A 15,755-nucleotide genomic window follows, 5' to 3' on the forward strand; every position below is an offset into this window, starting at 1 on the left:
CCAAATATACACATGATAACCTATAGACACATCATTATTTCACAATCAATCTTTCCTACATTTATTACAGGAAAACAGCTACTGGATAAGCTGATATCTAAACTACAAAATTATCTTATATTAAAATAAATTGAAGAATAGCATATCAGTTTATATTGGGTAACAAAAAATAATCTGTTATTGGAAATATATATATATGTTATTATGTGGATAAGGGCGTGATAATAAGGTTCAATTCCTTCCCCCCTGAATGTTTTGTAGCCAATATCATAATGTTATCTGGTCTCAAGCCGCTGAGTCTGACCCCCACATGTTGTATATTTTACTGGTTGGACTTCTCATTTTGAAGCCTAGCTGATCGATCGATTCCGGTCCAGCCATATAGTGTCATGGCTTATTCCTTCTTTCCTCTAACATTTGGTGCCGTGACCTGCCCCTGGCACAGTGTATGGTGTGTACATGTAGTTCAATACATAAAAGGAAAAGGTGAACTGGACATATCCTATATCAAACGCACCTGTATAATCTCTCAAACGATAGTTGAGTTGCATTTTCCTCTCTTGACGTACTGCAGGACATGCATCTAATGATATGTTTTGCACCCCGCTGCAGCTATTTGCTATCAAAAAGGTGACTGAAAGCGCAAAATGACGCGGATGATAAGCAAACGACAAAGCAAATTTAAAAAATAAACACATTCAATCAGAGTATTCCGATTTATCATTGTTTAAAATGAAACTCAAAATGTTTTTTTAAATCAATCAATCGATACATTTTAATCTCTTAACTTAATCGAAATGAGAAAAAGACGAAAATATGAATAATTGGCGGAGCGAACGTAATGAAAGGTCACAAGATTTTTTTTCGCTGAAATCTATGGAAGGCCTTTACCCAGCTGCGTGACATGCTGCAAAAACACCAACGCAATTCGACCGCATTGAAGCTGGAAGGATCGCTTTGCTGGCATTAAAGAAAGGCTGTCATCTTGACGATTATACTACAGTGTACATACCATTAAAAGGAGAACTGTCTAGTATTTACTTTAATGGATACATGAATGCTTGCAAATTTACATGCGTTTAATGACAAATGTTGTTTATATAATGTTTTCCTAAACAGCGTAGGTGACAGAATACATACATGTATGTCTTTATATGTTTGAATAATTTCGACACAGTTACTTCCTTACTCTCGATCTCACTCTCATTCAAGTCACGAGCGGTAAGTGTCTTAACTCCGCCTACTACGATATCATTGGACAAGGATCAATCAAAAAGCTTTTACACAAATACGTAGTTCACAGACCTGTATGGTGTTCAGGGGTCAACCAAAAAAGATGTCGATACTACAAATAGCAATTTTTTCAACACAATCAACTACAACTTTAACAACTTAAAATATTCAGCAGGGTGATTAGGATTTAAAAAAATTTAGAGATTTTTTTTTTCAATTTTATGATTAACAGCTATGTTTAAAAACTCTCTCTCTCTCTCTCTCTCTCTCTCTCTCTCTCTCTCCATAAATTCCAAGATTCTGTATGAATAAAGAAATCTGACATGTACAAACGGCTAGTTTCTTTGGCGTTTTAGTAGTGATTTATACAATGTTGATCATGTTGCGTATTGAATTGATGAATTATTTGACATATTTAATTGATAGATTATGTTGCGAGCGCGCGTGATGGTTGGGGGACTGAGGAGATCAGTGACACATCTGGTACCCTACACATACAAGCCTGGCTACTTGATTCCTGTAAAAAGAAGTTTTCTAAATCTTTCATGATGGATAAAAACAACATAAATACAACGTTTCCTACGATAGACAATGTTAAGTTTGATTCATCATATAGCCTGACTTCTACAATTGTCTCTGTGCAGGTACGTATCCATTTACATTAATTATATTAATATGATGTCAGTATCTATTAAAAATCTACACAAATTGGAGTCTGTTAAAAATAAAAATAATAAGATCAACTTCAATATTTTTAATTTAGGCCAATACAAATGTGGCTTGTTTCATTATTTTAGCAAAGTAAGTGTCTATATAATAATTAAATACCGGCTCTATTTTACTAAACATCTATGTCACCTAGAATTCTTCACTTAAGAATTCATTTGTTCAAACATTTAAATTCAGTCTATAATTCATAATTGCAATCCCTTGTTTAGCTGGACTAAGCTAAAGGTTCTTTTCTGATCTGAATTTGTATGGGGGGGGGGGGTTCTGTCGTCGTTGTTTTCACATTTTTTACATTTTCATCTTCTTCCACAGAACTTCTTGGTCAATTTTAACCGAACTTGACACAAGGCATTCCTTATCTTCCCAAGTCAAGGGTTTGTCATTTGCTACGCTCAACGGAAAGCCTTTGCCAAATAGGCAGAATGTTACGGGGTTAAAATTTCAGCGCGCTGGTTGCTGTTATAAAAGTTTGCATGGTCCAATATGAAACATTGTTACAAGAATGTTGTTAATTGTGCATTGTTTTATAATTTTGAAACAGACTAGAAAGTATTGACTTATTGCTAAGTGATAGTGTGTCGGAACAGGAGGCAATAATGGTTAAAATGAGTAATCTTACAAGATGGCGCATTCGCAAAACCCACATATCTTTTATCTGCTCGGTCAAGAGGTTATTTAGAGCGAGCGATTAAGAAACTCTTGACTTAGGAAGATAGGCGTCCTTCCGTAAATGGAATTAAAATGTGTTCAAGCGAAGGACCATCCCCTCTTCCAAAGAGATCGATAAAAAGAGTTTTTGAAATTTCTCCTCAAACACATTTTGCCCAAAAACAACTGAAACTTGGGTGGAAGGTAGTCTTGATTCAAGTTTGTGTGAAAAGGAAGTCTTGATTCAAGTTTGTGTCGAAGGGTAGTCTTGATTCAAGTTTGTTAAAATTATGATCCCCCACTGTAAGGTTTGGGCACAACGATGGGTTGAATTTTTTTGTAGAAATATACAGAAAACCTTTTTAGAAAGATTCGGAAATCATGTGGCCAGATAAGGTTTAAGCTTGAGTGGAAGCATCGGCATGTACATTGTAGTTCAAATTTAAGATTTAGCGAATCATGATACCCTGAGATAGAAAGGAGCCACCATGGGAGTTGAATCTATACATATGAATAAATAGAGAAAATCTTCTTAAAAATTTCATTAACAAACGGGGTTCAATGTTGAACGTAAGATTATGCTGAGAAACATTTAAAATTCTTTTTAAGCTACATCTACTGTACCAGTTAGGCTGGCTATTTTGTAATCTAAATCAAAGTAATAGCTATTGTTTCCCAGCTGGTGAGCAGTGCAACCTCTTGTATAAATAAATGTGACAGGTAGAGTCATCTGTTTTTATGTATTAAGGAATTCTAAACCATATAGTTGATTTCCATCTGCTGTGTTTGTAGATGAAAGTTTTCACACCAAACAATGCCGGGTTCGTGTTTTACGCCGGTGGAAGTGCAATGATTGACACATCGTTAGACCGATACGGCGCCATTATATATGGTTACACAGAAACGGAAGTGTTTCTATGGAGACCGGGCAAAGACACATCAAATGGTTATTTGGTCTATGTTGGCGGGAAATGGGGAAATGGAGAAAGCAGCCAGCAGGCTTCTATTGTAGAAGTCACTGTAAAAGTCATAGACTTCGATGGTGCGTATTTACTCTGTGTAACATTTAGTGTTTTAAAGAATATATGTTTCACATGCACATTTTGAACTTCTTGTCGTAGTTCGCAAAAAAACATCTGATAAAGACTATATCCAAATTCATCTTCTTCAGGAGTATGCCAATTACCACCAGACATTCCAAACGCAGATGTGACGGTCAACAACAACACGGCTAGATATTTCTGTAATCCAGGGTATTATCAGCTGGAGGATACAGATGACTTCATTTCCTTTGACAACAATAACTGGCAACCTACAAACTTTGAATGCATACGTAAATTATCAAATTTGATATTGATTTTTTAATTCCCAAACCTCTGTTTTATATATTTTTAATACATGGGTTGAAAACAATTTAATGAGTCCACACATATCGCTATCATTAGCTATATGACATAAAAAGCTTGTTCTACACAGTGCACAGTCCATAGTTAGTGAATTGCGAACAAAAAAGATTGCCTCTGATTCACTCTCACAAATCATCTGACATCATAAAATTACATTTATGACTCTAATATAATTAAATTCATACAGAATGATGTACTCTGTTTTGATGACAAAGCATCAGTGAACCACCTGTTCTGCATTCTAAACTGTATGAAACAGTTTTTCATACGTTGCCCCTTTTACACGACTCTTACATGTGCATCACTTAAAACACAAAAAATTCGTAGGTAAATCAGATGAACAACATATGATTCATACGTTGGTAGGGTTTTCTCTGTATACTACATGTATGTACACAAAGTCATTATTTACTGCAAAAACGAAAGTCATTTTGAACATTATTTCTACGTGACGCCAGTATGTAAACCTGACTGAATAAGAGAATGGCGCAGCGACAAATTTGCGTAACAATGAAATATTTAAAGCAAGAATATTTTTGTATATTTTATGTGTAGGTATAAATACTGCAGAGGGTAAGCTTATAAATTGGTAAACGAAACGCACCAATGATATGAATTGAAATATAGTACAGGCTTAAGAATTAAAAAATAAAATTTATTTATAGGCAAATGTTTTGTATGTGATTTTTCCTCTCTTTGGCAGGTAGTAACGTTTTAACACCTGAGTACCGTTTATGTATCTTACCGTTTGTAAATTTGTAAACTTATAGAAATTTGTGAAGCCCCGCTCCCCATACCAAACGCCGAAGTAATGAGATTTAACAACAGAGCAATGTACTCGTGTCGGGAGGGTTATCGCTCTATGTCTGGCAGTAATATAATCAACTGTACAGCGTCTAAATGGCAAACGACGACATTCTCATGCTACGGTAGGATACATCTCTTTATAAAGTTCATAAAAATAAGAATGAAGCAAAATTGTTTTCTGAATAAATGTTTGATACATGAGAAAGTCTCGACTTTAGAACTATTATAACTGAATTATCTTAAATTTCAGCGTTATCCTGTGGTCCGGCACCAAACATAACAAATGCAGATGTACTTGTAAACGATGATGGTGCTATGTATGACTGTGATTATGGTTACATACCAAGTAACACAAACAACAGAATTGTCTGTAACGATAGTGTTTGGTCACTCACAGATTTCAAGTGTTTAAGTACGTATGATATACATATAACCGTATTGTACAGCAAGTATCACGTTATTGTCCATTTCCCCTTCTCTATTTAAAAAAAAGAAACATCCGTTCCAACGAAAGCTATAAACAGTTCGGGTCTGTTGACCAACAGGTGTGTAACGCTCGATTTCGAAAACCCACCTGCACACCTAAAAATCGTGACTGACAACTAAAACTCGTGACTGACATGTCGTTTTCCTTTCTAGGTTTTTAAAACGTATGCCTTTTTTCATTTTATATGCGTATTCCGTTTGTAAGTAATGCATTGACCTGTTTATTTGATGTTAGTATTATCCTGGCCTGGAAAAAAATTGCAAAAAATTGATGATCGCGACGGAGTAACACGGCCAGGCAAAATGTACGCCCAGACTAATAACATCTACAGAAAAATACTTGAGACTGTGAAGAGGTCTGCGGCTTATAGAGGAGTTGTAGAGATATATAGCGGTGTTGAAAGAAAAAAAACATAATGGAAACTGTCTATTTACGAATTGAGTTTAGCTTTAAGCAATATATAGAATAACATAGTCAGGAAAAGTGCGAAAAAATCCCTGCACCGCTGAATATTAAGTTGAACAATAGTATTACTATTTATAATATCGTCTTGTATGCCTGATAACAATAAAAATTCTAAGGATTGAATAATACACTCTATGGAATATGGTCGTCTTCAGACATGAACTTTAATTGTAAACGTATGCGACTTTGTTGGTTAAGGCGTAATGCTACTGTAAATTAAATTTATTAATTAATTGAAAAAAAATAACTTGTTACACACCTTGCTTTAATAGGGGCTAATGTAAAATATTCCGTGCAACAAAACCATCCTATAAAGACTATATCTAAATTCATCTTCTTCAGGAGTATGCCCATTACCACCAGACATTCCAAACGCAGGAGTGACGGTTGAGAACAACACGGCTAGATATTTCTGTAATCCAGGGTATTATCAGCTGGAGAATACAGATGACTTCATTTCCTGTGACGGCAATGAATGGCAACCTACGAACTTTGAATGCATACGTAAATTATCAAATTTGATATTAATTTTTTAATTTTCAAACCTCTGTTTTATATATTTTTTAATACATTGGTTAAAAACATATATGACATAAAAAGCTTGTTCTACAGTCCACAGTTAGTGAATTGCTAACAAACAAGATTGCCTCTTATCCACTCTCACAAATCGTCTTACATCACAAAGTTACAAATTATGACTCTATTATAATTAAATTCATATAGATTGATGTACTCTGTTTTGATGACATAGCATCAATGAAACACCTGTTCTGCACACATAACTGTATGAAACAGTTTTTCATACGTTGCCCCTTTTACACGACTCTTACATGTGCATCACTCAAAACAAACGAAAAATTCGTAGGTAAATCAGATGAACAACATATGATTCATACGTCGGTAGGGTTTTCTCTGTATACTACATGTATGTACAAAAAGTCATTACTGCAAAAACGAAAGTCATTTTGAACATTGTTTCTACGTGACGCCTGTATGTAAACCTGACTCAATAAGAGAATGGCGCAGCGACACTTTTGCGCAACAATGAAATATTTTATTGAAGGTATAAATACTACAGAAGGTAGGCTTGTATATTGGTAAACGAAACGCACCAATAATATGAATTGAATTATAGTACAGGCTTACAAATTAAAAAGAAAGATTTATTTATAGGCAACTGTTTCGTATATGATTTTTCCTCCCTTTGGCAGATAGTAACGTTTTAACACATGAGTGTCGTTTATGTATCTTACTGTTTGTGTCTTCTTTATAGAAATTTGTGAAGACCCACTCCCAATACCAAACGCCGAAGTGATGAGATTTAATAACAGAGCAATGTACTCTTGTCGGGAGGGTTATCGCTCGATGTCTGGCAGTAATATAATCAACTGTACAGCGTCTAATTGGCAAACGACGACATTCTCATGCTACGGTACGATACATCTCTTTATAATGTTCATAAAAATAAGAATGAAGCAAAATTGTTTTCTGAATAGTTGTTTGATACATGAGAAAGTCTCGACTTTAGATATATTATAACTGAATTATCTTACATTTCAGCATTATCCTGTGGTCCGGCACCAAACATAACAAATGCAGATGTACTTGTAAACGATGATGGTGCGATGTATGGCTGTGATAATGGTTACATACCAAGTAACACAAACAACAAGATTGTCTGTGACGATGGTATTTGGTCACTCACGGATTTCAACTGTTTAAGTACGTATGATATACATATAACCGTATTGTACAGCAAGTATTACGTTATTGTGTATTTCCACTTCTCTTTTTATAAAAAAAGTAACATCCGTTCCAACAAAAGCTATAAACCGTTCGGGTCTGTTGACAAACAGGTGTGTAACGGTTCGATTTCTAAAACCCACCTGCATACCTAAAACTCGTGACTGACAAATACAACTCGTGGCTGACATGTCGTATTCCTTTCAAGGTCTTTAATTTTATGCCTTTTTCATTTTATATGCGTATTCCGTTTGTAAGTAAGGCATTGACCTGCTTTTTATGTTAGTATTATCCTGGCTTGAACAAAAATGCATAAAATTGATAATCAAGACGGAGTAACACGGCCAGGCAAAATGTACGTCCAGACTGAAGACGTCTACAGAAAAATACTTGAGACTGTGAAGAGGTCTGCGGCTTATAGAGGAGTTGTACAGATATATAGCGGTGTTGAAAGAAAAACATAGTGTCTATTTACGAATTGCGTTTAGCTTTAAGCAATTTATAGAATAACATTGTCAGGAAAAGTGCCAAAAAAACCCTGCACCGCTCAATATAAAGTTGAACAATAGTTTTACTATTTATAATACCGTCTTGTATGCCTTATAACAATGAAAATTCTACGGATTGAGTAATACACTGTCTCTGGAATATGGTCGTCATCAGACATGGACCTTAATTGTAAACGTTTGCGACTTTGTTGGTTAAGGCGTAATTCTGCTGTAAATTAAATGTATTATTTGATTGAAAAAAAATTAACTTGTTACATGCCTTGCTTTAATATGAGCTAATGTAAAAGATTCCGTGCAACAAAACCATCCTAAAAAGACTATATCTAAATTCATCTTCTTAAGGAGTATGCCCATTACCACAAGACATTCCAAACGCAGAAGTGACGGTTGAGAACAACACGGCTAGATATTTCTGTAATCCAGGGTATTATCAGCTGGAGAATACAGATGACTTCATTTCCTGTGACGGCAATAAATGGCAACCTACGAACTTTGAATGCATAGGTTAATTTTCAAATTTGATATTGAAATTTGAATCCAAAATCTTTTTTTTTAATAGATGAGTTAAAAACAATTCATATCGCTATCATTAGTTGTATGACATACACAGCTTGTTCTGCTCAGTAGAATTTGAGACAGTTAGTGAAGTGCTAACAAAAAAGATTGCCTCTTATTCATTCTCACAAATCTTATTACATCACAAAGTTACATATTATGACTCTATTATAATTAAATTCATATAGATTGATGTACTCTGTTTTGATGACAAAGCATCAATGAACCACCTGTTCTGCATACATAACTGTATGAAACAGTTTTTCATACGTTGCCCCTTTTACACGACTCTTACATGTGCATCACTCAAAACAAACGAAAAATTCGTAGGTAAATCAGATGAACAACATATGATTCATACGTCGGTAGGGTTTTCTCTGTATACTACATGTATGTACAAAACGTCATTACTGCAAAAACGAAAGTCATTTTGAACATTGTTTCTACGTGACGCCAGTATGTAAACCTGACTCGGTAAGAGAATGGCGCAGCGACAAATTTGCGCAACAATGAAATATTTTATTGTAGGTATAAATACTGCAGAAGGTAGGCTTATATATTGGTAAACGAAACGCAGCTGCTGCAATAATATGAATTGAAATATACTACAGGCTTACGAATTAAAAAGAAAAATATTATTTATAGGCAAATGTTTTGTATATGATTTTTCCTCTCTTTGGCAGATAGTAACGTTTTAACACATGAGTGTCGTTTATGTATCTTACTGTTTGTGTCTTCTTTATAGAAATTTGTGAAGACCCGCTCCCCATACCAAACGCCGAAGTGATGAGATTTAACAACAGAGCAATGTACTCTTGTCGGGAGGGTTATCGCTCGATGTCTGGCAGTAATATAATCAACTGTACAGCGTCTAATTGGCAAACGACGACATTCTCATGCTACGGTACGATACATCTCTTTATAATGTTCATAAAAATAAGAATGAAGCAAAATTGTTTTCTGAATAGATGTTTGATACATGAGAAAGTCTCGACTTTAGATATATTATAACTGAATTATCTTACATTTCAGCATTATCCTGTGGTCCGGCACCAAACATAACAAATGCAGACGTACTTGTAAACGATGATGGTGCTATGTATGGTTGTGATTATGGTTACATACCAAGTAACACAAACAACAAGATAATCTGTGACGATGGTGTTTGGTCATTCACGGATTTTAAATGTTTAAGTACGTATGATATACATATAACCGTATTGTACAGCAAGTATTTCGTTATTGTCTATTTCCACTTCTCTATTTTAAAAAATAAAGTAACATCCGTTCCAACAAAAGCTATAAACTGTTCGGGTCTGTTGACCAACATCTGTGTAACGGTTCGATTTCGAAAACCCACCTGCACACCTAAAACTCGTGACTGACAACTACAACTCGTGAATGACATGTCGTTTTCCTTTCTAGGTCTTTAAATTTCTTGCCTTTTTTCATTTTATATGCGTTTTCCGTTTGTAAGTAATGCATTGACCTGTTTATTTGATGTTAGTATTATCCTGGCTTGGAAAAAAAAATGCACACATATTGATAATCGCGACGAAGTAACACGGCCAGGCAAAATGTACGTCCAGACTGAAGACGTCTACAGAAAAATACTTGAGACTGTGAAGAGGTCTGCGGCTTATAGAGGAGTTGTAGAGATATATAGCGGTGTTGAAAGAAAAACATAATGGACACTGTCTATTTACGAAATGCGTTTAGCTTTAAGCAATATATAGAATAACATAGTCAGGAAAAGGTGAAAAAAATCCCTGAACCGTTCAATATAAAGTTGTACAATAGTTTTACTATTTATAATACCGTCTTGTATGCCTGATAACAATAACAATTGTAAGGATTGAGTAATACACTGTCTCTAGAATATGGTAGTCATCAGACTTGAACTTTCATTGTAAACGTTTTCGACTTTGTTGGTTAAGGCGTAATTCTACTGTAAAATAAATTTATTAATTAATTGAAAAAAAATTAACTTGTTACACGCCTTGCTTTAATATGAGCTAAAGTAAAAGATTCCGTGCAACAAAACCATCCTATAAAGACTATATCTAAATTCATCTTCTTCAGGAGTATGCCCATTACCACAAGACATTCCAAACGCAGAAGTGACGGTTGAGAACAACACGGCTAGATATTTCTGTAATCCAGGGTATTATCAGCTGGAGAATACAGATGACTTCATTTCCTGTGACGGCAATAAATGGCAACCTACGAACTTTGAATGCATACGTAAATTATCAAATTTGATATTGATATTTTAATTCCCAAACCTTTGTTCAATATATTTTTAATAGATGAGTTTAAAACAATTTACTGGGTCTACACCTATCGCTATCGTTAGTTATATGACATTCAAAGTTTGTTCAACACAGTAGAATTTGAGACAGTTAGTGAATTGCAAACAAAGAAGATTGCCTCTTATCCATTCTCACAAATCATCTTACATCACAAAGTTACATATTATGACTCTATAATGATTAAATTCATATAGATTGATGTACTCTGTTTTGATTAAAAATTATCAATGAACCACCTGTTCTGCATACATAACTGTTTTAAGGTAGTCCACTCCTAACTATCATATTTCATATCTAACGAATGGTACGTTTGATCATTAAAATTTTAGTGTTATTTCAAGGGGTTTATTCAATAATGAAGATTTAGCTTTAAAAATTAAAAACAAATTGTATATTAACAAATTTACCGTACGTTAAAGTTAACATTGAAGTCGATGGGAAAAAATTATAATTTTTTAGTACAAGTAGTTTTCTCACATTTCTCTTCGTAAAAAGTTGCAAAAGCTTTCTCTTTCATCGAATATGCTTAATTAATCATTTTTTACCACACATATTTTCAGATAATGACTTTTTAAAATTTTCTTAAAGGGCGGACTACTCTATAAAAAAGTTTTAAGTGCAAAAAGTTTTTTAAAATGACTTCATACATACACCCAAGTTTGGTTAATGTCAGCCTCATAATAACTTTAAAATATCAATTTGATGTAGTATATATCAATGCAAATTGTTAAATTTGCCTTAGTTATGGATGAACTATCTTAAACAGTTTTTCATACGTTGCCCCTTTTATACGACTCTTACATGTGCATCACTTAAAACACAAAAAAATCGTAGGTAAATCAGATGAACAACATACGATTCATACGTTGGTAGGGTTTTCTCTGTATACTACATGTATGTACAAAAAGTCATTACTGCAAAAACGAAAGTCATTTTGAACATTGTTTCTATGTGACGCCAGTATGTAAACCTGACTAAATAAGAGAATTGCAAAATTCAACAAATTTGCGCAACAATGAAATATTTAAATCAAGAATATGTTTGTATATTTTATGTGTAAGTATAACCACTGCAGATGGTAAGCTTATAAATTGGTAAACGAAACGCACCAATGATATGAATGGAAATATAGTACAGGCTTAAGAATTAAAAATAAAATTTATTTATAGGCAAATGTTTTGTATATGGTTTTTCCTCTCTTTGCAGATAGTAACGTTTTAACACATGAGTGTCGTTTATGTATCTTACCGTTTGTGTCTTCTTTATAGAAATTTGTGAAGACCCACTCCCCATACCAAACGCCGAAGTGATGAGATTTAACAACAGAGCAATGTACTCTTGTCGGGAGGGTTATCGCTCTATGTCTGGCAGTAATATAATCAACTGTACATCGTCTAAATGGCAAACGACGACATTCTCATGCTACGGTCGGATATACCATTATAAAATTGATATAATGAAAATGAAGAAATGTTTCTTGAAGATATGTTTAAAAAATGTCTCTATCTTAATAAAATTTTAGTTGAATTATCTTAAATTTCAGCATTATCCTGTGGTCCGGCACCAAACATAACAAATGCAGATGTACTTGCAAACGATGATGGTGCGATGTATGGTTGTCACTATGGTTACATACCAAGTAACACAAACAACCGAATTGTCTGTGACGATGGTGTTTGGTCTCTCACGGATTTCAAGTGTACTGGTAGGTGATGAATATATTTAAGCTTATTGTATCAAAATTACATTGTTGCCAGTCGATTTTAAATGTTTTGATAAAAATAAAGCATTACCTACCAGACATTTTATCTAATAATATGTTAAGTTGTAAACAAAAGTGTTACAATTATTATAACGAAAACTCAAAGCAAAAGTTTGCAAATCATTATTGATTCGTTTTAAACTTTACATTAATTCAATAGTAATAGCAAAGTTGATGTACCCTATACTTTAATATATTTGGAGAAAGTCGATAAAAAGCAAGAATTTTTTCTACCGCTCTATGTAATTTTTAATATAACAGTTGTTAAATTTTCATTTATACTTAAATAGAAGTAGTCATATAGTGACATTTTTTTCACATTGAAAAAATATAGCTTTAAGTTAATACTTTACAGATGGATTAGGAAATACCAGAGGTCTTTTAAACAACCAGAGTTTAGATATATGGCTGACACAGATCAAAAAGGATCTTTTGATAGATAAAAGAAACACCAGTGCCTATAGGCGCACGCTGAGCAGTGTTTATGATCCGCGTCCTGCCTCGATTGCCATCGGTGGATCAGGAGTTGTTCTAATATGTACGGCAATATTCATTCTTGTATTGCTGGATGTTTTGAATTTTTGTAAATACGATTTCAGAAAAATCTCGAAAGTTACAAAATCAAAACCCTGCCTAAAGTGATAAATGTATATTTGTAGCCTGTCATGAGAAAAATAGTATAAAGGGATACAACTAGATATATTAAACTTAAATATGATGCACAATGTATGTCTGGTTGAACGGGATGAAGGGAAGTGATGAAGGGAACAATATATAACAAAAGAAATGCTATTCTATATATAAACTTTAATCCCCCCCCCCTTGAAAGCAATAAATGATGCACACACGAGGCATTATAGCTACGAAGTTTACGGTGTTGATAATACAAGTTTAAAGTATTTCTGTTTTTTTCAAGTTGCTTAAGCGACTTTTATGAGAACATGCTTTAAAAAGCAAAATAATTGTTAACAATCTTTCTCTAGTCTGTGGTTTATCTCAGGAGCTACGATAATGCGACCCAACAAAGACATTACAACGTCACAAATGACAATAAAGTGGAAAATTTACAATTTTATTGCCTACTTAATTTTTATCCTACATTGATGAAAGAAATCTTTTGAATCGTCATATTTTTGTCGTTTTTCTCTATCTCTGGCACTTTTCTTTTTATGTCACTTGACTCACTCAGATCATATCATTGGAATTGCTTTTCGTTCGTCGTCGTGCCTTTTGAATTTGACATCTTTAGCTTCTTGAAAACTATAAGGTCAATTGTTACCATTATTGGTTTGCCACATCATTTATGTATCAAATCTTTTTATTCGTTAATATATTAACGAAAAACTAAATACATAGCAATGATATCCAGAATGCTTTCTTTCACAATTGGGAAATTCGCAGCCCCTTTGTAAGTTTTTCAGTTTCTGTGAAACACCTATTGAAGTGAGTGATGTTTTGGTTTTTTTTTAATCAAAATCAATTGATTGTTTTTTTTATTCACACATTGGTATATTGATTACTAGTGTTTTGAAAATAAATAGTTTTTTTGCCTAACTTTAATAGATTTAAGCGCTGTGTTTAAATAATTCGTTTACCTGTTTCAAACGGGAATTTTTGCACCGTGTTTCTCTTTATTTTTACGATAACAATACGATTTTTGATTTTATATTTCTATTGTAGTCTAGCTTATTGTACAAAATGTAGTTTTCAAAGAATATTTATGAACTGTATGATAAATGTCTCATTATATAACCTATCAATTTAATTGTTTAAAACAAAATCACTTTTAAAACGAATTTCCTTCACGTGTTTTTTTATATATATCTACAATTACTGCTTGACTTTCAATGTAATATTTGAATTGTACATGGAAAAATAAATCACTCGCCGTGGCCTTCAACTCAACATTTAGGTATAGCGACGAAGTATTTTAAATAAACAATAATTTATTGTTACTTCAATTTTTACGTCGACTTGATATATCCCAACGAGTTTGAAATAAAAGATACCACATAATCCAATTCTTATGTTTTACATTTAGATATTTTTCTAGCAAGAAACATTGATGAAATCTAATAAAAATTCTTTATGATTAACATGGCGACTTCAGATTTTCTATTGTAAACTGTTCTTACTTGTGTAGGAATATACCTTCATCACTGGCATATGAAGTTTTTGTCTCTTAGTTGATGCGATACGCAAGGACATATTCTACGTATTAACAATTTTTTTAACGAGACAAGCTTCTGACAATTATGTTGATAAAAAAAGACTATCAACAGTCTCAATTTAGGTCATCATTTCGTTAGCAATACGGTAGATACCAAGAACTTGTTAGCAAATAAAATCTTCTGCTAGGTCTAATGCCGACTGAAGTTGTTGATACTTATAGTGACGCCAATATTAATCATCGAATTTGCTAAGGACTTTTCTGTGTTTTTTTTTCCTTTTTACCGATTCCGAAAAAAAGCACGCCGGGTGTAACTGGTCAGCAGAGGATGCTCACTCCTCCATAACACATGCTCCTACATGCACCTCTAATTTCTGTAGAAGTCCGTGTTTGTATTTGCTTTTAATTTTGGTATACTGTTCGTTATCACCACATTGCATTTATATTTCTGATATAAGCAAGTAAGTAAATTGATGCATTTTGACATAGTTTAATAAATTAATATTGGTTGTAATAAGCAATTTGATTGGCTAATATGGATGGAGGGACATGCTTTATTTTTATAACATAACTTGGTATGGGGAAACGCCACCTTGCCAACCAGCAGCCGGCACTTCTTTTTCTTTACATATAAGGCATACATGTATATATACAAAAGAGCACAATTAATACACATATAAAACTATTGTGTAAAAACTATTTCAAAAAATTGTGTTTTGAATAAATAAAATTTAAATGAAATATTTTTGTTATTAATTAACAATTTAAAACATTAAATTACACAAAACATGGAACTATTACAAATGTAGTCTGGCATGAAGCGTCTGCTATTTGTAAACAATTAGAAAATGGCAGACTTTAATCTGAATTATGATTTTGATCAACATTTGGAAAAATCTGAGGTAGAAGAAATTGATAGGGATACTCTG

At 33.4% G+C, this 15,755-nt stretch overlaps 2 protein-coding genes across 2 annotated transcripts; both read left to right on the forward strand.

Annotated features, from left to right (window-relative positions):
• Positions 1-1,692: 1,692 nt before the first annotated feature.
• On the forward strand, positions 1,693-5,564 carry LOC128183812 (complement decay-accelerating factor-like). The gene is made up of 5 exons (XM_052852968.1): positions 1,693-1,877; positions 3,403-3,652; positions 3,782-3,943; positions 4,787-4,945; positions 5,074-5,564. The coding sequence occupies exons 1-5, from the start codon at positions 1,779-1,781 to the stop codon at positions 5,307-5,309; spliced, it is 906 nt and encodes a 301-aa protein (XP_052708928.1). The 5' UTR covers positions 1,693-1,778; the 3' UTR covers positions 5,310-5,564.
• A 578-nt stretch (positions 5,565-6,142) lies between these two features.
• On the forward strand, positions 6,143-14,655 carry LOC128185001 (sushi, von Willebrand factor type A, EGF and pentraxin domain-containing protein 1-like). Its single transcript, XM_052854674.1, has 10 exons — positions 6,143-6,279; positions 7,049-7,207; positions 7,336-7,497; positions 8,370-8,531; positions 9,328-9,486; positions 9,615-9,776; positions 10,665-10,826; positions 12,163-12,321; positions 12,438-12,599; positions 13,012-14,655. The coding sequence occupies exons 2-10, from the start codon at positions 7,090-7,092 to the stop codon at positions 13,296-13,298; spliced, it is 1,533 nt and encodes a 510-aa protein (XP_052710634.1). The 5' UTR covers positions 6,143-6,279; positions 7,049-7,089; the 3' UTR covers positions 13,299-14,655.
• Positions 14,656-15,755: the final 1,100 nt, after the last annotated feature.

This window comes from Crassostrea angulata, chromosome 5 (assembly GCF_025612915.1).
Source record: "Crassostrea angulata isolate pt1a10 chromosome 5, ASM2561291v2, whole genome shotgun sequence".
Classification (NCBI taxonomy): domain Eukaryota; kingdom Metazoa; phylum Mollusca; class Bivalvia; order Ostreida; family Ostreidae; genus Magallana; species Magallana angulata.

Bases quoted from the DNA above. Each gene is read 5' to 3' on its own strand.
- LOC128183812 (XM_052852968.1), top strand. From the start codon at position 1,779: ATGATGGATAAAAACAACATAAATACAACGTTTCCTACGATAGACAAT. The intron at 1,878-3,402 runs GTACGTATCCAT...CTGTGTTTGTAG, and splicing joins CTACAATTGTCTCTGTGCAG to ATGAAAGTTTTCACACCAAA. The intron at 4,946-5,073 runs GTAGGATACATC...CTTAAATTTCAG, and splicing joins GACGACATTCTCATGCTACG to CGTTATCCTGTGGTCCGGCA.
- LOC128185001 (XM_052854674.1), top strand. From the start codon at position 7,090: ATGAGATTTAATAACAGAGCAATGTACTCTTGTCGGGAGGGTTATCGC. The intron at 10,827-12,162 runs GTAAATTATCAA...TCTTCTTTATAG, and splicing joins TACGAACTTTGAATGCATAC to AAATTTGTGAAGACCCACTC. The intron at 12,322-12,437 runs GTCGGATATACC...CTTAAATTTCAG, and splicing joins GACGACATTCTCATGCTACG to CATTATCCTGTGGTCCGGCA.